The 21,469-nt window shown below is 45.3% G+C and overlaps 1 protein-coding gene across 1 annotated transcript in view; it reads left to right on the top strand.

Annotated features, from left to right (window-relative positions):
• Window positions 1–10,544: 10,544 nt before the first annotated feature.
• The window catches only part of LOC144502066 (uncharacterized), a 112,461-nt gene continuing 101,536 nt past the window's right edge, over window positions 10,545–21,469 (top strand). The window contains exons 1-4 of the mRNA XM_078226073.1: window positions 10,545–10,847; window positions 12,717–13,046; window positions 15,626–16,003; window positions 20,315–20,548. Of these exons, the coding sequence (XP_078082199.1) occupies window positions 12,725–13,046; window positions 15,626–16,003; window positions 20,315–20,548 (934 nt within the window). The 5' untranslated portion in view covers window positions 10,545–10,847; window positions 12,717–12,724. The remainder of the gene's footprint in view (window positions 10,848–12,716; window positions 13,047–15,625; window positions 16,004–20,314; window positions 20,549–21,469) is intronic.

Raw genomic sequence — 21,469 nt, 5'->3', positions numbered from 1 at the left:
ACCCAGGGGAAACCCACGCAGACACGGGGAGAATGTGCAGTCTCCACACAGACAGTGACCCAAGCCAGGAATCAAACCCGGATCCCTGGTGCTGTGAGACAGCAGCGCTAACCACTGTGCCACCGTGTCGCCCATCAAATCCATGAGATTCACCTGAGGTTCTTTCTATTGGACATTTCATGATCTCTTGTACTAGATTTTTAGACTGTGGAGATAGATCTTTACTTAACTTGAGAGAGATTCCTTACAGCTTCATTTGCGGCTTTTCCAGACTCCTCTGCTTCTGCTTAGCAAACCCAATTCTTAGAGTCTTGCTCACTATTCCAAATGAATTTGATTATTATGTCTGTTGTAGTCATTGTTGTAGAAACAAGTAATTACATTCTGATGTTGCACCTCAGAAACATCTGACACATTTCAGGATAGTAGAGATCAACAGGATGGGGTTCTTTCATCCTCCACGAGGGGGGTTTGAGTGACTGTTAGTTGTATAGGTCAGTAAAAGGAGCACGGTGGGGGAGGGGACACTTTGGCCAGATTGAGACAGAGACCGACCTGAGTATATTTGGGAATTTGGTCCAAGTAGGGTAATTGGGGGAGTAAGGGAAAGTGGCGCTCTCTTGCTTTTTCTTTTCTAACTTTCTGAGCCTTCAGAAAATGGTCTTAACTGTGATACAGAAGAAAACTGTGATACAGATACAGTAGCCTGTCTTGATGCTCTCTCCACTCCCATTGTTTTGTTTCTTAAAGACTTGATTAGTTGTAAGTATTCGCATTCCAACCATTATTCATGTAAATTGAGTCTGTGTCTTTATAAACTCTGTTTGTGAACAGAATTCCCACTCACCTGAAGAAAGGGCTTAGAACTTCGAAAGCTTGTGTGGCTTTTGCTACCAAATAAACCTGTTGGACTTTAACCTGGTGTTGTTAAACTTCATACAGAAGAAAAGCCAGTTACTTAGTGAGCATTTGGAAAGTGACTGTGGTTTATTCTATTCCTAAGGTTCAAAATAGTTTAGTAACTGGTGATAAGATTAACAAAACACATAAAAGTAAAATATATAATTGAAGAAAACAATTCAGTAGTTAATTAGAACATATTAAGGATGACAAAACAGGTGGTGTGTCACAGCTGCAGCATGTGGGAACTCCTGGATACTGGTTTGATCTAGGGCAAACATTTCTGCAGGAGGTGTTTGAAGTTCCAGCAGCTTCAGCCCAGAGTCTGAGCTGGAGGCTAAACTACAGACACTGCTACACATCAGGGAGCAGGAAAGTTACAATGAGACAGTCACATCTCTTAGGACATGGTCTTCTGATTTGGTCAGTGGTCAGACGCAGGAGTGCGTGATTGCAAGTGAAGCGGGTAAGGGGACTCTTTGGAGCCTCAGCCTTTACAATTGTTCAACAAGATTGAGGTTTTTTCAACTTGTTTGGATGCAAGTAGAGGTTGCAGGGTGGATGAGTTAACTGACTGGGGCACCATTGTACAGGAAGCCATTCTACTGGAGGGAGCAAAAAGGAATATAGTCATAATAGGGGACAATGTAGTCAAAGGGATTGACACGATTCTTTGCAGCAAAGAGTGAGAGTCCGGAAGACTATGTTTCCTGTCGGGTGCTGGAGTTCAGGACATCTGCTCAGGGCTGGAGAGTAACTTGCAGTGGGAGTGGAAGAACCCAGTTATCATTCTCCATATAGTTATCAATGACATAGGCAGGACAAAGAAGGAGATTCTGCATAGCCAGTATGAGGAGCCAGGCAAATTAAGAAGCAGAACCTCAAAGGTCATAACGTCTGGATTATTACCTGAGTCATATGAAAATTGGCATCGGACAAATCAGATTAAAGAGGTGAATGCTTGGCTGAAAGGCTGGTGTGGGAGATTTTGGTTCTGGTTCGTGGGGCACTGGCACTGGAAAGAGGGATATGTATCATTGGGACCTGGACCATGCAAGGGCAGGTGTACTTATGTGCTGCATAACTAGGGAACCAGAGAGGGTTTTAAACTAAATAGTAGGGGGAAAGAATCAAGTTTGGAAGGATGTGGTAAATCAGAGCAGAGTAAAGGCAAAGGAGAAAAGTATTATTATGGGAAATGACAGGGAAGACCATGACAGGGAAGGGATAGAGAATAGAAATTTTAACAGCAAATCAACGGATTTAGACTAGCGATTATCAAAAGAATAAAATGATAAAACTAAAGGCTCTGTATCTGTAAAGCATTCAAAAAACAGATGAACTGAGAGTACACAGAAATAAATAAGTATGATTTGATAGCCATTATAGAGACATGGCTACTGGAGAACATGGATTTGGACATGGATATTGAAGAGTACAAGGTATTTAGAAAGACAGGAAGCAAGGAAAAGGTTGAGTTGTGGCCCTGTTAGTTAATAATGGTATTAGCACAATACCGAAGGAGGAACCAAGTTCAGGAAATCAGGATGTGGAAATGTTTTGGGTAGAAATGAGAAATACTAAAGGCAAGAGGTCACTTGTGAGAGTCATGTACAGGTCTCACAACAGGAACCACATGGTTGGATAGAGCGTAGAGGAAGAAGTAATTGGGGCTTTTCAGAAAGGCATAATTATAATAATGGAGATTTAAATTTACATATAGATTGGAAAAGTCAGATGGGTCAAGGTAGCCGAGGTGAGGAGTTCATAGAATGTTTTTGGGATAGTTTCTTGGGACAATGTGTTCTGGAGCCAATCAGAGAGCAGGCTATATTAGACCTGGTATTGTGCAACGTGATGGGAGTAATTCATGATCCCATTGTGTAATGTGGAGTCTGCACGTTCTCACCCTGTCTGCGTGGGTTTCCTCCAGGTGCTCCAGTTTCCTCCCATGCTCCAAAGCTGTGCTGGTTAGATGGATTGGCCATGTTAAATTGCCCCTTAGGGATTGTTTGTTGTAAGTGCGGGCTTGATGGGCCGAGTGGCCTCCTTCTGCACTGTGGGGATTCTATGATCTCACTATCACAGCGGAGTTACCCACTGGGACAGAAGTGGAGCTTATTGCTTCAATGTTCTAAAGAATGAAAGGGTGTTACTGAGTTTACTGTCCTTTATTTTGCTCTGTCTTTAGTTTGTATAACATTTGTTTTGAATTATTTTGTTAAGAATATGAAAGGCTCGGTGGTGAAACTAAGTGAATTTCTGGGAAAGCAGCTCAGTGAGGATGCGATTGAGAGAATTTTGAACCATAGCAAATTCAACAACATGAAAGGAAATGAAATCTCGAATTACAAGTTGGTTTCCAATGAGATTTTGGATCAAACAAAAGCTCATGTTTTAAGAAAAGGCAATTTGGAAAAGATTGCTGTACATAGATTTGAAAATTTATTGCATGTGACTTTGGGCACAATGGCTGTTAAACCATTCGAAAATTATCAGTCTTAAGCTAATTTTACAATAGCTTTCCCACCACGGTGTTGTTTGTAATATTTATTAGGACTGTAACATGTGAAACGGTGTTCCCAAAACTGACGCAACCATGATGTGGAGATGCCGGCGTTGGACTGGGGTGGGCACAGTAAGAAGTCTCACAACACCAGGTTAAAGCCCAACAGGTTTATTTGGTAGCACGAGCTTTCAGAGCGCTGTTCCTTCATCAGGTGAGTCAACCTGATGAAGGAGCAGCGTTCCGAAAGCTCGTGCTACCAAATAAACCTGTTGGATTTTAACCTGGTGTTGTGAGACTTCTTACTGTGACACAACCATAACAGGGAAAAAGATAGTGTCGACATGGGGAACAAAATTTGCAACAGGAACTATTAGCGGTGGCTTCAGCCTTCTCAATATTTAATTGCAGGGAAATTTCAGCTCATCTAGCACTGGATGTCAGATAAGCAGTCTGATAATTTGGCAGCAGTGAAGGCATTGGGTGGGGCGGTGGTGAAGTAGAGCTGGGTGTCATCAGCGTATAGGTGAAAGCTACTGCTGTGCCTGAGGGTGATGTTGCTGAGGGGCAGAATGTCAGTGAGAAATAAGAGGGGACAAGGATAGATTCTTGGGGGACAACAGGGATAACGGTGAGGGAGCTGGAAGGGAAGGCATTGGAAGTGATTCTCTGCCTACGGTTAGGTCGATAAGAATGGAACCAGGTTCGAGCAGTCCCACCCAGCTGGACAACAATGGAGAGGGGTTGGAACAGCATGTTGTGGTCAACCATGTCAAACACTGCAGACACGTGGAGAGGGATGAGGAGGTAAAATTTACCTTTGTCACAATCACAGAGTATGTAATTTATGATTTCATTCGGAACTGTTCTGGCGGTATGGCAGAGTCAGAACTGATAGAAATTCAAATGTGGAGTTCCAGGTAAGAAAGAGCATTTGGGAGGTGTGGTTTGCAAGGATGGTGGTGTCAAAGGTTTTTTTCAGGCAAGGAATAATAACAGATTTAAATGAAGAGAGGGACAATAGGAGGGTGACGCTTGGCCACGTTTTTCCTCCTGCAACCCGTTGTTGCAGAGGCAAGTTATAGTGCTGTTGCTGCCAGCCCATCTGGGAACATTTTTAATTTGACCAAAACACTTCAAAATCTGGCAAGAAAGAATGTCTGTTTCAAGAATTTTTTATTTTGAAATTTCTGATTTCAAAACGTATGGAAAACAAATGCCCCGATATAAAATGCATCCTGTTTATTATGTAGCAAAGTATTCTTTTGTGAAATAAACCAGATGCCACATTGTTCTATTTCTGGAGACTGGAAGAACCATTTCACCATTGCCCAGGCTGAACATTTTGATGCATTGTACAGCCAAAGAATGAAAGGACTAAATTTCACATTTTACCAAGCTGAGAAGTGAAATGCAAAGCTTAGGCCTCAGGACTGACTGCACGTTTACCGTGGAGGTGTTTAATCCTTGCTAATGCATAGTTAGTTTGCTGAAAGGTGCTGTTGGCACCAAAGAATTCACAAATTTGCTTCCGTGATTTCCCTATGGAGCATAAGATTGCCATCAGACTTCTCAAGGGTGAGCTTCTAATTTGTGCCTTTTGTCTTGTCTTTGCAGCAGCATGTTCAGATTTGCATCAAAATCATGGCTTTGTTGAAAACCTCGTTAAAGATAATGATACCTTTCCCCTTCAATGCAACTATCATGAATGGCTATCTCTGCCAACACTCAAACAACCGCACAACCTTAAACAGACCATTGTCTGCAGCAAACTACCCAGCCTTCAGGAGAACAGTGACCACGACACCACACAACCCTGCCACAGCAACCTCTGCAAGACGCGCCGGATCATCGACACGGATGCCATCATCTCACGTGAGAACACCATCCACCAGGTACACGGTACATACTCTTGCAACTCGGCCAACGTTGTCTACCTGATACGCTGCAGGAAAGGATGTCCCGAGGCATGGTACATTGGGGAAACCATGCAGATGCTATGACAACAGATGAATGAACACCGCTCGACAATCACCAGGCAAGACCATTCTCTTCCTGTTGGGGAACACTTCAGCGGTCACGGGCATTCGGCCTCTGATCTTCAGGTAAGCGTTCTCCAAGGCGGCCTTCACGACACACGACAGCGCAGACTCGCTGAGCAGAAACTGTTAGCCAAGTTCCGCATGCATGAGGACGGCCTCAACCAGGATCTTGGGTTCATGTCACACTATTGGTAACCCTCAAAGCTTGCCTGGACCTGCAGAATCTCACTGGCTGTCCTGTCTGGAGACAATACACATCTCTTTAACCTGTGCCTAATGCTCTCTCCACTCACATTGTCTGTATCTTTAAGACTTGATTACCTGTAAAGATTCGCATTCTAATCAGTATTCTGTAACTTGATTTTGTGTCTCTGTGTGCCTTATTTGTGAGCAGATTTCCACTCACCTGACGAAGGGGCAGCGCTCCGAAAGCTAATGGCATTTGCTACCAAATAAACCTGTTGGACTTTAACCTGGTGTTGTTAAAACTCTTGCTGTGTTTACCCCAGTCCAACGCCGGCATCTCCACATCAACACTCACCCAACCAGACTGCTGAGGTGACGATACGATTCTTTTAACCAAATCATAACTTAGTCTGCTCCCTACTGTTTCGACACCACCTCCATTCAACATAAACCTGTTTGCTGTTAGAATGATTAACCTCCCAACAATTAAGAGTCACAGAGTTTTACAGCACAGAAAGAGGCCCTTCAGCCTATCATGTCTGTGCTGGCCATCAAGGACCTATCCATTCTTATCCCATTTTCCAGCACTTGGTCTGTAGCCTTATATGCAATGGCATTTCAATTGCTCACCTAAATGCTTCACCAATGTTTTGAGGGTTCCCGTCTCTACCACCCCTTCAGACAGAGACTTCCAGATTCCCAGCACCCTCTGAGTGAAAACGTTTTTCCTCAAATCTCCTGCCCCTTACCTTAAATCTATACCGCCTGATTATAGACGCCTCTAGTAAGGGGAAAGGTATTTCTACCCTATGTCCCTCATCATTTTGTACACTTCGTTCAGGTCCCTTCTCAGCCTTCTCTACTCTATGGAAAACAGCCCCAGCCTAACCAGCCTCTCTTGCTAGCCCAGAAAACATATGGGGAATCTCCTCTGTACCCATTCTAGTGCAATCGCATCCTTCCTGCAGAGGAGGTTTCCCAGGGTGTTGCCTGGTATGGAAGGGCTTAGTTATGAGGAGAGATTGGGTAAACTGGGGTTGTTCTCACTGGAAAGACGGAGGATGAGGGGAGCCCTAATAGAGGTGTATAAAATGATGAAAGGCATAGATAGGGTGAACGGTGGGAAGCTTTTTCCCAGGTCAATGGTGACGTTCATGAGGGGTCATAGGTTCAAGGTGAGGGGGAGAGGTTTAACATGGATATCAGAAGGACGTATTTTACACAGAGGGTGGTGGGGGCCTGGAATGCGCTGCCGAGCAAGGTGGTGGAGGCGGACACACTGGGAACATTTAAGACTTATCTAGATAGCCACATGAATGGAGTGGGAATGGAGGGATACAAAAGAATGGTCTAGTTTGGACCAGGGAGCGGCGCGGGCTTGGAGGGCCGAAGGGCCTGTTCCTGTGCTGTATTGTTCTTTGTTCTTTGTTCCTATGGTGTGGCGACCAGAACTGCACACAGTACTTTAGCTATGTGAGATAGATGATCATTTTGCCTGTGTATTAAAAGATCCAAGAAACTTTTGGTGCATATACAAAGATTGTGCGTCTGGTTCTTACGAGAGTCTTTAATGCAAAATTGAGAGTAAATACACAAAGCATCAAAGACACTCTGAAACTTGCTTTGAAGAACGGCAGTATTTTCATTAATGGCTAGGAGGAGCCTGCTTTCAGTTGATCAAAATTGTGACAACTTGTCCCCCAAGCTGCAATAGGCTTCGAGTCCCAATGCTTAATGAGGCCAAGCAGTGGAATCCTGCACTCCGCATGTGCCCAAGGATCTGTGGGTCGAGAATCAGCTTCTTTAGTCACGTGACGAGATGAAGATTGGGAGAGCCGTGAACCTGAATGGGCGCCATCCTCGAATTGAGAGACAGCTGACGATGAACCTTCATGAGTCATTTTGTTTGGGGTTTGTTTGATTTTTGCCCACAGTCCCCAACTGTGCCTTTATGGGTGGAATTATAAATTAATTATGTCTTTCGTTTTTATTCTCCAAGTCAATTAAAATACTCAGGCTCAGCGAAACTTGGCTCAGCGATGGTCAGTCTGTCTCTCTGTCAGGAATTGACAAAGCTGTTCATTCTATGATGTTATTTTTCATAGCCATCCTTAAATAATATTTACTTAGCCCTTTACCCTCTAACCTCACTTCAGCCTTTACCACCCCTCCCATTTCTATCTCAAAATTCTTCCTGTTTACATGGACAGTCCAGTACTTCCCCAGAGTGGAGAAGCTACGACATCTTCTCCAGAACCTTCAACATGTCGTTGATGAAGACGAACATCTCGCCAAGGCCACGTTAAGAAACCATCCCTTACGGACAAGCCCTCCATATACACAGGATCTGCTCGGATGAGGAGGATCGCAACAGACACCTCCAGACGCTGAAAGATGCCCTCATAAGAACAGGATATGGCGCTCGACTCATCAATCGACAGTTCCGACGCGCCACAGCGAAAAACTGCACCAACCTCCTCAGAAGACAAACACGGGACACGGTGGACAGAGTACCCTTTGTCGTCCAGTACTTCCCCGGAGCGGAGAAGCTACGACATCTCCTCCAGAGCCTTCAACATGTCATTGATGAAGACGAACATCTCGCCAAGGCCATCCCCACACTCTCACTTCTTGCCTTCAAATAACCGCACAACCTCAAACAGACCATTGTCCGCAGCAAACTACCCAGCCTTCAGGAGAACAGTGACCACGACACCACACAACCCTGCCACAGCAACCTCTGCAAGACGTGCCGGATCATCGACACGGATGCCATCATCTCACGTGAGAACACCATCCACCAGGTATACGGGTGCATACACTTGCAACTCGGCCAACGTTGTCTACCTGATACGCTGCAGGAAAGAATGTCCCGAGGCATGGTACATTGGGGAGACCATGCAGACGCTACGACAACGGATGAATGAACACTGCTCGACTATCACCAGGCAAGACTGTTCTCTTCCTGTTGGGGAACACTTCAGTGGTCACGGACATTCGGCCTCTGATCTTACGGTAAGCGTTCTCCAGGGCGGCCTTCATGACACACGACAGTGCAGAGTCACTGAGCAGAAACTGATAGCCAAGTTCCGCACACATGAGGACGGCCTCAACCGGGGTCTCGGGTTCATGTTACACTATCTGTAACCCCCACGACTTGCCTGGACTTGCAAAATCTCACTAACTGTCCTGGCTGGAGACAATACACATCTCTTTAACCTGTGCTTAACCCTCTCTCCACTCACATTGTCTGTACCTTTAAGACTTGATTACCTGTAAAGACTCACATTCCAACCATTATTTTGTAAATTGAGTTTGTGTTTTTATATGCCCTGCTTGTGAACAGAATTCCCACTTACCTGATGAACGAGCAGCGCTCTGAAAGCTAATGGCTTTTGCTACCAAATAAACCTGTTGGACTTTAACCTGGTGTTGTTAGGCTTGTCGCCAAAATTTCCATCTTCGCTGCAATGGGAGCACGGCATGAAGGGGGGGTAAGATTTTGCCCCAGGGTGTGGAGAAAGATCATAATATACGGTAGGCCCATTCTAAAGTCTGATGGCAACAGAGAAAAAGCTGTTTTTGAGTCTGTTGGTATGTGATCTGAGACTCTTGTATTTTTCCCCACGGAATGAGGGGAGGGATATTCTGTTTTGACTGGCAGTTCTGTAGCCAAAATCGTCCCAAAGTTGGGTGTTTTTGTTTGTACACCGAATCTGTTCCAGACCAGTTACTGCAAGAATGTCCTTCAGTCGAACTGTAAATAGATGAGCAAACCTAACCTGATGTTACAGTCCAAAATTCAAAAATGATAAGTCGCCCACCTATGGGTGGATCAGTAAATTTGCTGATGACACCAAGATTGGTGGAGTAGTGAATGAGGTGGAGGGCTGTTGTAGGCTGCAAAGAGACATAGATAGGATGCAAAGCTGGGCTGAAAAATGGCAAATGGAGTTTAACCCTGATAAATGTGAGGTGATTCATTTTGGTAGGACAAATTTAAATGTGGATTACATGGTCAAAGGTAGGGTTCTGAAGACTGTGGAGGAACAGAGAGATCTTGGGGTCCATATCCACAGATCTCTAAAGGTTGCCAGTCAAGTGGATAGAGATGTGAAGAAGGCCTATAGTGTGTTAGCTTTTATTAACAGGGGGTTGGAGTTTAAGAGCTGTGGGGTTATGCTGCAACTGTACAGGACCTTGGTGAGACCACATTTGGAATATTGTGTGCAGTTCTGGTCACCTCACTATAAGAAGGATGTGGAAGTGCTGGAAGGAGTGCAGAGGAGATTTACCAGGATGCTGCCTGGTTTGGAGGGTAGGTCATATGAGGAAAGGTTGAGGGAGCTAGGGCTGTTCTCTCTGGAGCGGAGGAGGCTGAGGGGAGACTTAATAGAGGTGTATAAAATGATGAAGGGGATAGATAGAGTGAACGTTCAAAGACTATTTCCTCGGGTGGATGGAGCTATTACAAGGGGGCATAACTATAGGGTTCGTGGTGGGAGATACAGGACGGATATCAGAGGTAGGTTCTTTACGCAGAGAGTGGTTGGGGTGTGGAATGGACTGCCTGCAGTGATAGTGGAGTCAGACACTTTAGAAACATTTAAGCGGTTATTGGATAGGCACATGGAGCACACCAGGATGATAGGGAGTGGGATAGCTTGATCTTGGTTTCAGATAAAGCTCGGCACAACATCGTGGGCCGAAGGGCCTGTTCTGTGCTGTACTGCTCTATGTTCTATGGGCAATGGGGGATAATCACTCTAACTGCATTTTATTTCCACTGTAGCGCACGATTCCATCCCCTCCAAGACAGGGCGAGAGTTGCCGCCAAATAACCCTGTCACTCAGTGCAGCTCACTGCCTGCTCTCTAATTGGTGTCTACGTGACGAGGGGGGGAGGTTAGGACCCAGAGAAAGCAGCGCCAAGCCGGCAGTCTCTGAGCACTAGGACCATTGTCACAAAGTTGGTAAATGGCTTTGAGATGTGTTCCAGTCAGTGACTCGCCATCCATGGGAAGGTGAGCTCAGTGACTGTGCGGAGGGGAGGATTGGGGGGGGGGGGGAAACAGAATCATTGTTTCCAGCGCTGGCTGCGAAGTTTGCAGCGTTTTGTGCGGTTACTTCACAGACACGCCGCGGCAGCAACATCGCCCAACAGGCTGAGTTCACAGAGGATTGGCTACAGGACCCGAGCAGCCTGCGGGAAGGTGTGTTTTAATAACGTCTGTTTTTAAAAAAAAAAAATCCTGAGATTTCCAAGTTATCGTGAGAGCAGCAGCCTCAGTTTCACTGATTATAAATTATATAAAATATTTATAGGATCAAGAGAAACCAGAGCTCGCAGGATGAATTCACTGGAGTCGGCGAGGCTGTGTTGGGGCTTGTTGTGTGAGGGGGTTTGCTGTGGGTTGGGGTTTGCTGTGTGAGGGGGTTTGCTGTGTGAGGGGGTTTGCTGTGGGTTGGGGTTTGCTGTGGGAGGGGGTTTGCTGTGGGAGGGGGTTTGCTGTGTGAGGGGGTTTGCTGTGTGAGGGGGTTTGCTGTGTGAGGGGGTTTGCTGTGGGTTGGGGTTTGCTGTGGGTTGGGGTTTGCTGTGTGAGGGGGTTTGCTGTGTGAGAGGGTTTGCTGTGGGTTGGGGTTTGCTGTGTGAGGGGGTTTGCTGTGTGAGGGGGTTTGCTGTGGGTTGGGGTTTGCTGTGTGAGGGGGTCTGTGGGAGGGGGTTTGCTATGTGAGGGGGATCCGGCTTTAAGGACTGGAGGAAATCCACGGAAGAGATTTCACTTCTATCTTTGTGTGTGTGTGTGAACCTGACCTGTCGCTCCCTGTTTCCTCCACTTTAATTCTCCATCCCACTGGCACAATGAGCTCTATCCTCGGCCCTCTTGGCTGTGAAGCTCAGCATGGACCGGGAACTCCATTCTTTCTACACTTCTGCCCGACATCTGGCTAGAATATTAACTGCAAGAGCGTAAAACTCCCATTTAATCTCCGGAAGAGTAGAGGCGCGTAAACTGTGAGGGGTGTTTCTGTGGGGAGGAAGGGGGCAGATTGATGTTGGAGGTTGCCCTGACTGGAAACCATGTGCTCTTTACACCAGACTCCTGTCCACTGGAGTCTGCGGCTCTTCTCCAGGTTTTCACACACCCTTCTCCAACTTGCCAAATCCATTTTACCCATTCACACATTCCCCGGGTCTGGAATGTCGCTAATGTGTCTCATCATGGTCCCTTTTGTCTTCTGCTACTATCAGTTCTGTATGGTCCTGATCCAGTAAATCACTTTACCATTGCCTTGTGTCTGTGCCCTGCCCCCAATTGCTTCTGTTCTTTATTCAAAATGTAAACTAATTCTGATGAAGTCAGGCCCAGGGCTGTGACTAGTGCTTGGATGTATTCCTAGAGACTGAATCACATAACGACCCGCCTAAAAGTCCCTGGAGAGGGACCATGTGGTGTCCATGGTTGGGCACCGCAGGGGTTGGGGGTGCATTATTGACCCTGATAATCACGTTTTAATTTGATGTTTTTAAGTTTCCTTTGTACTTTGATTTTTGTTCGGGCTGTTCCCCCTCCTTTTGGGGAGCTGCCCCTTTTACTTTGTCCTGACTTAATTTGAGTTTGTCTATTTGGTTTGACCTTAAAAAGAGGCCAACTCCCCCAGCCCCCCCTTCCCACAATATCTTTTCTCCCCACCACCCCCTACCCCCTTGGACTTTCACCAACCCTCTCCCCCCCCCCCCCCCCCCCGACTGTCACTCTTCCACCCCCCTCCCCTCCGCGCTCCGCCCCTCCACCACCTGGAATTTGACCCCCCACCAGCCCCTGACTCCCCAACTGCCCCCCTAGCCTTCCAACTGCCTCATCAGCCACCCCCCCCCCCCCCCCCCCCCCCGCCCTCAGCTTGCCTCCCCACCCCAACAGTCAGTCCAAGTGCAACCCCTACAGGCAACAAAATATCTGGCCTTGAGAACCAAATGTCAACCTGTCGATCACATTGATCTGGGCGGGCGATTCCGATGTCTGATTGGTGAATTAACTGAAAAAAAAACCCCACTGATAACATCTTTGATTTCCTTGCAGTTGATTAAATGGATTTGCTACAACAACAGATATCTGGGTTGTGCCATGCTCACCCTGAAGGAATTCCTTTATCTCAGTTATGCAGTCTCTACCTGAAGACGTACAAGACATCACTAAATCTGTCAGATTATGGGTTTCACTCTGTGTCAAGTTTCCTGGAGCATATGAAGGATGTGGCCAGACTGGATTGTGATGGGGAAAGGGTCATTATTAATCCAGCAAGTGGGACAGAATCAGTGAAGAACAGCTGTCCATCCAACGGCACGTTGGAAAAGTTACCTTTCGTTAACCTATCTGAAAACCAAATGCGGATTCCAGATCCACATCACGGTAAGAAACAATATCATGTTTATTTAGAAATAACAATGACCTCAGTCTAAAAATGAGATGTGAAGAAGGCAAATGATATGTCGGCCTTCATAGTGAGAGGATTCAGGGCGCAGGAGCAGGAATGTCTTGCTGCAATTATACAGGGCCTTGGTGAGGCCACAACTGAAATATTCTGTCCAGTTTTGGTCTCTTTATCTGAGGAAGGATATTCTTGCTATAGAGGGAATGCAGACAAAGTTTACTGATTCCTGAGATGGCGGGACTGACGTACGAGGAGAGATTGAGTCGGTTAGGATTATATTCGCTGGAGCTCAGAAGAATGAAGGGGGGATCTTATAGAAACCTATAGAGTTTGTGCGATCTCCTTGCCTTGCTATTAGCCAAGTGTGGAGTTGGGCAACTTTTTCCCTCATGGGAAAAGAAACTTGAAAAATCAGGTTGCCGCAAACTGGGATGATCCAGATGTGATGTAAAACATCTTTATCTCACCGTTATTGGCAAAGAGCGAAGGTATCTGAGGGGATCTAGATGATGAGAAGGACTAAAAAATAAAATTGGTAAGGGTAAATAAATTAATGGAAATTTTTCTGTCGCCAGAAGGTACTGAGTTATTTACCTCTCTTCTAGCAGTAGTTTGGCAATGACTAAATCCGAGTGAAGTACTGGGTAGATTCATATTTATTGCGTAGCCTATTCTTTCAGGCTTCTCCATTCATAAAATCCTTCAGTGCCACTTTGTGAATATGCACCGAGGATCATTGAAATTGCAGATTTCTCCAGTGCTTTACGAAATTTCCCCTCATCTCTGTCCTAAAAGGTTTACCCTGGATCCTTAGATGATGACCCCTGGTTCTGGACACCCCCACCATTGGGAACATCCTTCCTGAATCTACCTTGTCTTATCCTGTTAGAATTTTATAGGCTTCTATGAGATCTCCCCTCATTCGTCTAAACTCCAGCGAATATAATCCTAACCGACTCGATCTCTCTTCATACGTCAGTCCCGCCATCCCAGGTAAACCTTTCTCTGCACTCTCTCTGGAGCAAGAACATACTTCCTCAGATAATGAGACCAAAACTACACACACTATTCCAAGGCCCTGTATAATTACATCAAGTGGTGGAGATGCCGGCTTTGGACTGGGGTAAATGCAGTAAGAGTTTTAACAACACCAGGTTGAAGTCCAACAGGTTTATTTGCTACCAAATAAATAAATTTGCTACCGAATAAATGGCATTTACTACCAAATAAACCTGTTGGACTTCAACTGGTGTTGTTAAAACTCTTACTGTAATTACACCAAGACATCCCTGCTCCAGCACTCAAATTCTCTCGCTATGAAGGCCAACATAACATTTGTCTTTTTTACTGCCTGCTGCACATGCATGCTTACCTTCAGCGACTGGTGCACGAGGACACCCAGGTTTTCTTGTACATTCCCCTCTCTTAGTTTATAGCCAATCAGATAATAATGTCTTCCTGTTTTTGCTACCAAAGTGGAATGTGCAGTTCTGGTCGCCACACTATAGGAAGGATGTGATTGCACTAGAGAGGGTGCAGAGGAGATTCACCAGGATGCTGCCTGGGATGGAGTGTTTCAGCTAGAGCAGAAATGGCGGCGGGGGGAAGAGAGAGAGAGAGACCCTGATCAAGTTGTACAAAATTATTAGGGACATAAGGTATATAGGAAGAAACATTTCCTCTTGGTAGAGGGGTCAATAACCAGGGGGCATAGATTTAATGAAGGGATAGGGGCTTTAGAGGGGATTTGAGGAAAAATCTTTTCACCCAGAGGATGGTGGGAATCTGGAACTCGCTGCCTGAAAGGGTGGTAGAGGCAGGAACACCTCACCAACATTTAAGAAGCATTTAGATGAGCACTTGAAACGCCTTAGCATACAAGGCGATGGGCCAAGTGCTGGAACATAGGATTAGAATAGATAGGTGCTTGATGGCCAGCGCAGACATGATGGGCCGAATGGCCACTTTCTGTGCTGTAAAACTCTTTGACGCCATATGACTCTATTTGGTGAGAAATAGCACTGGCAATGTCCCTAATGCTCCACCAATGTTCACATTTAAGGTTGATGCGCAGGTGAACAAAGACTCCTGAAGCTATCGCCTGCTGGGGAGTCATTGTATTTGGGATGGAAAATAAATATATATTCAGAAAATAAAATGAGTAATGTGCAACATGAGGGAAATCAAAATTTCACAATACAGATTTAGTATGAAATGGGGACAATTATAAAGTTTGATATTTTGCTGTTTACGGATATGAGGAATCATCCAAGCCGTAGATACTATTGGTGGAAGTGGTTTTTTGGAGGTCAGCGCTTGATGTGATTTTTCGATGGCATTGATCATGGGATTGGGGGTTAGTCCTAACCCTAATGTACCATGGGAGATAATCAAACTCTTCACTCAAGGAAGGGATAAGAAAATGGGCTGCGTTTGTTGTTTTTCCTTTTATTGTTAGACATTGATCTCCCGTACTCCGGTGAGAACTTTTAGACTGATGTTTTTAAATCGGGTGTTGCTTCAATTCTTTCTGAAGAGAAATCTTTCTTTTACACAGTGGATAAGATAGAGATATTGAAAGACGAATTTCTGGAGCTTTTCCGCCGTTGCCGTGCAGGCATCTGTTTAAAAAGGTTGCAAAAGATTTATAAAAGAAAATATCAGAAGGATTTGGAAGCATCAGACTACGAATTCCCGACAATACAAGCCATGGTAGAATCGATGAGTGACATTCTGTACCTAGTGCCCACCACAAATGGATTTACTGTCAGGGCCAAAGCTCAAAAACCACGGAAGAGAAGCCCTCACATTCCAGAAACTTCTTTTGGATTTTCTAAAGCTCAGTCTTTGATTCAGGGAGAAATTGACAATCATTGTCAAACAGAAGCTACATCCTCTATGTCACGGAAACTACATCCAAAACCCTCATCGGCAGGTAATGAAATCTAGATTGATGTCTTCTGATGTATAAAATATTAAATGAGTGGAACTGATTTGTATAGTGCCTTCTTACACCCTCAAGATATCCTAATGTGCTTCTTGACCAGTGAATTACTTTTGAAGTGCAGTTGGTGTTATTATCGAGGCAAATGCAGCAATCAATTAATCCAGTATTTGCTATGCGCACTTGGAATGAAGGCTAGGCTAGGAAAACTTCCTGCTCTTTGAAAAGTGGGTAGTTTAACAACACCAGGTTAAAGTCCAACAGGTTTATTTGGTAGCAAAAGCCACACAAGCTTTCGGAGCTCCAAGCCCCTTCTTCAGGTGAGTGGGAATTCTGTTCACAAACAGGGCATATAAAGACACAAACTCAATTTACACGAATAATGGTTGGAATGCGAATACTTACAACTAATCTTAAAGACTTGATTAGCTGTAAGTATTTGCATTCCAACCATTATTCTGTAAATTGAGTTTGTGTCTTTATATGCCCTGTTTGTGAGCAGAATTCCCACTCACCTGAAGAAGGGGCTTGGAGCTCCGAAAGCTTGTGTGGCTTTTGCTACCAAATAAACCTGTTGGACTTTAACCTGGTGTTGTTAAACTTCTTACTGCGTTTGCCCCAGTCCAACGCCGGCATCTCCACATCATGACTTTGAAAAGTGCCCCTGACTCCTCCTCTCTCTCTCTCTCCTCCTCCTCCTCCTCTCCCCTCTCCCCCCCCCCCCCCCCCCCCGGGTCCCCCAGAGGATTGCTTTAAGTGACACAAGATGTGGTGAACCTTCCCTAAAAGAGATGATGCAGGGCTCTTGCCAGATCTCCGGCCAGCAGGTGAAATCCCCACCATCTGCACAAGATTCCACCCGTAAGACAGCATCTGTGGAAAGAAGCAGAGTTAAAGTTTCAGGTTAATAATGATTCTTCAGAACTGAGGAAAGATAAAATAACAGATCTGAACAAGTGAAAGTGGGGAGGAGGAAGAAAAGGAAAGACCTGTGACAGGGTGGAGGACAGGACAGACTAAATGATGAAAGGTTTTGTGGTAGTGGCAAAGTAAAGAACAGAAGATCTGTCGAGGTGGGCTGTGAATGGCTAGATGGCAGCTGTCCAAATGCAAAATGGAGGAAACGAGAAAACAAATACATTAAAAAAAAAATACAGGAACAAGATAAAGGTTATGATCTAAAATTATTGACCTCAGTGTTGAAACCAGAAGGGTGTAGAGTGCCGAGCTGTAACGTGAGGTACTACCCCCGGGTTTGCTGTGGCAGACCATGGACAGCGAGGTCAGAGTGAAAACCAGATGGGCAAGGAACAGAAGGCTTAAGATCATGCTTATTGACTGAACTGAGATGTCCCATGAAGAGGTCACCCAGCCTTGATTTGGTGCCCCCAATGTGGAGACCACATCATGAGCAGTAGATACAGTGCACTACATTGCAAAAAGTACAAGAAAATCAGTGTTACATTTCCAGCGTTTTCTGTTTTTTTTCAGATTTCTAGCAGTATTTTGCTTTTTATATTTTTATTCTGGATGTGGTTAACAATATGATGATGACTAGATAATCTATTTTTGTGATGTTGATTGAGGGATAGATGTTGCCCAGGAATAATTTTTTAAAAAAAACAAATGCTGGAATAGCTCAGCAGGTCTGGCAGCGTCTGTGGAGCGAGAAACAGGGTCAGAACTGGATAACTCTCCTGCTTGATTTGATTTGTCATTGTCACATGTGTTGGGATATAGTGAAAAGTATTGTTTCTTATGCACTGTACAGACAAAACATATCGTACATTGAGTACATGGGGGAGAAGGAAAGGAGAGGGTGCCGTATGTACAAAGAACAATACAGCACAGGAACAGGCCCTTCGGCCCTCCAAGCCCGCGCCGCTCCCTGGTCCAAACTAGACCATTCTTTTGTATCCCTTCATTCCCACTCCGTTCATGTGGCTATCTAGATAAGTCTTAAACGTTCCCAGTGTGTCCGCCTCCACCACCTTGCCCGGCAGCGCATTCCAGGCCCCCACCACCCTTGTAGTGTTAGTCATAGCTAAGGTGCAAAGAAAGATCAGCTTAATATATGGTAGGTCCATTCTAAAGTCTGATGGCTGCAGGGAAGAAGCTGTTAGAACATAGAAAAACTACAGCACAAACAGGCCCTTCGGCCCACAAGTTGCGCCGATCATGCCCCTACCTACCTAGGCCTATATATATAGGCTTACCTATAAACCCGCAATCCTATTAAGTCCCATATACTCACCCAGAAGTCTCTTAAACGACCCTATCGAGTTTGCCTCCACCACCACTGACGGCAGCCGATTCCACTCACCCACCACCCTCTGAGTGAAACACTTACCCCTGACATCTCCTCTGTACCTACTCCCCAGCACCTTAAACCTGTGTCCTCTCGTAGCAGCCATTTCAGCCCTGGGAAAAAGCCACCGAGAATTCACCCGATCTATACCTCTCAACATCTTGTACACCTCTATCAGGTCACCTCTCATCCTTCGTCTCTCCAAGGAGAAAAGACTGAGCTCCCTCAGCCTATCCTCATAAGGCATGCCACCCAATCCAGGCAACATCCTTGTAAATCTTCTCTGCACCCTTTCAATAATTTCTACATCCTTCCTGTAATGAGGCGACCAGAACTGAGCACAGTACTCCAAGTGGGGTCTGATGAGAGTTTTATAAAGCTGCATCATTATCTCCCGACTCCTAAACTCAATCCCTCGATTGGTGAAGGCTAGCACACCATACGCCTTCTTAACCACCTCCTCTACCTGCGAGGCCGATTTCAGAGTCCTATGGACCCGGACCCCAAGGTCCTTCTGATCCTCTACACTGCAAAGAGTCTTACCCTTGATATTATACTCCTTCATCCCATTTGACCTGCCAAAATGTACCACTACACATTTATCCGGGTTGAAGTCCATCTGCCACTTCTCCGCCCAGTCTTGCATCCTATCTATGTCACGCTGCAGCTTCTGACATCCCACCAAACTATCCACAACAACCTTCGTGTCGTCGGCAAACTTACCAACCCATCCCTCCACTTCCTCATCCAGGTCATTTATGAAAATGACAAACCGCAAGGGTCCCAGAACAGATCCCTGGGGCACACCACTGGTGACCGACCTCCATTCAGAAAAGGACCCATCTACAACCACTCTCTGCCTTCTGCAGGCAAGCCAGTTCTGGATCCACAAGGCAACAACCCCTTGGATCCCATGCCCTCTCACTTTCTCAAGAAGTCTTGCATGGGGGACCTTATCGAACGCCTTGCTGAAGTCCATGTAAACCACATCTACCGCTTTTCCTTCGTCAACATGTTTCGTCACATTTTCAAAGAACTCCACCAGGCTTGCAAGGCACGATTTGCCTTTGACAAAGCCGTGCTGACTACTTTTGAGCGTACTAAACTTCTCTAAATGTTCATAAATCCTGTCCCTCAGGATCTTCTCCATCAACTTACCAACCACTGAGGTTAGACTCACCGGTCAGTAATTTCTTGGGCTATCCCTATTCCCCTTCTTGAATATAGGAACCACATCCGCAATCCTCCAATCCTCTTGAGTTGGTTGGTACATGATCTCAGACTTTTGTATTTTTTTCCTCACAGAATGAAGCTTGGGTGGGGGAGTGGTATTCTGTTTTGACTGGCAGTTCTGTAGCCAACATCTTCCCAAAATGAGACTTAATATGTTTCTGTTTGTTCACCGAATCTATTCCGGACAGTTACTGCTGTAACGTCCTTCAGTCGAACTGTAAATAGAAGAGCAAACCTAACCTGATGTTACAGCCCAGAATTCAAAATGATCAGTAGTCCACCTACCCACCTGTCAATTGGTAGGGAAACATTGGAAGGTGAAAGGCTTCCAGTTACTGTCAGAATGGTTCATGTCTTTGGATGTCTTCTGGAGAGACTAGGTGATGGTGGCTCACCTGGTAAAGTGGAATACATTTGAACCAGTTTCAGGCCTTGTGGTAGAGGGCTCAGTGTTCTGACGGTGTGGAGTTATCAAAACTGTGATTGGCATAATTGAATTGCTTTGCTTTTGTTGATCTAACTGTGGGGTTTATGACTTCTGTGGTTACTGTACTTTTATGAAGATAAATTGGTTCTCCTTGATTGTAGAGTAATTCTTTGTGGTTTTGGGATAAACATGATGCATCTTTGAACTGACTTCACAAAATAAGTGAGAGAGATGAAAACTTCACAACTCCATTTACATAGATTATTAAGTGTGTTTTTGTAGTCCTGTTCCTCTTGTAATTGTAACCAAAGAGCTTTAACATGTCTTCTGCCAGGTTCTGATGTCTGGGTGCTTATGGAGGAAATTTCAAATCTGATTAAAGATAGGCCCGGTGGCATTCCAGTCCGCCGAATAAACAAACTGTACAAGAGGATTTATCAGCGGGCCTTGAATCCGGGAATGCATGGATTTAAATCTGTTCGGTGCATACTTCGCCATATGAAACGTAGCGTATTCTGTCAACACTCAGGAACGTATAGCCTTGTTTTTGACACGGAAGTTGCAGCAGGTATGGTTCAACAAGTAGAAGAAACAATTTGTTCTCTTATTAAGTTTGAAGGAACCTTTAGAGCAATGATCTGAAGATAGAATGAAACAAGGATAAAATATAGAGTGTCTATTCTTTACTTTTCCCCCGAATGCTATACCTGAAAATGGAAATAAACACTTTTATTGCTAGTCTTATTCAGTAGCATAATTAAGTTACATTTACATAAGACAATCTTTTTGTGTAGTACAATTGGGGTGAATTTGTGTCCAATTTCTTCTCCCAATATTCCATGTCCCTGCCTCTAGCATTGCTGGTTCCAGTTGTGTTTTAGTGAGTAACCCAATGGTGGCTGACTACACTTTCATCATAAGAATCATAGAACGATGCAGCATACATAGAATCATAGAATCCCTACAGTGCAGAAGGAGGCCATTCGGTCCATCAAGTCTGCACCGACCACGATCCCACCCAGGCCCGATCCCCACAACCTCATGCATTTACCCTAATTAGTCTCCCTGACACTAAAGTGGCAATTTAGCACGGCCAATCCACCTAACCCGCACATCTTTGGACTGTGGGAGGAAACCGGAGCACCCGGAGGAAACCCACGCAGACACGGGGAGAACGTGCAAGCTCCACACAGACAGTGACCCAAGCCGGGAATCGAACCTGGGTCCCTGGGGATGTGAGGCAGCGGTGCTAACCCACTGTGCCACACCTTCAGCCCCATTGTGCCTGTGTCAATTCTGCGAGCTCCCCAGTTAGTCTCATTCCCCGCCCTCTCCCCAAAGCCTTGCAGCTTTTTCCTTTCAGGTATTTTATTTTTGAATGTGCTTCCACCATCTCCCAGGCAGTGCATCCCAAATAATAACTTGCTGTGCAAACAATTTTTTTCCTTTGGATTCTTTGTTCAGTTACCTTCAATCTACCCTCTGGCTC

Source organism: Mustelus asterias, chromosome 12 (assembly GCF_964213995.1).
Source record: "Mustelus asterias chromosome 12, sMusAst1.hap1.1, whole genome shotgun sequence".
NCBI lineage: Eukaryota > Metazoa > Chordata > Chondrichthyes > Carcharhiniformes > Triakidae > Mustelus > Mustelus asterias.
The sequence above is the reverse complement of the archived record's forward strand: the minus strand, read 5'-3'. Positions and strand labels throughout refer to the sequence as shown.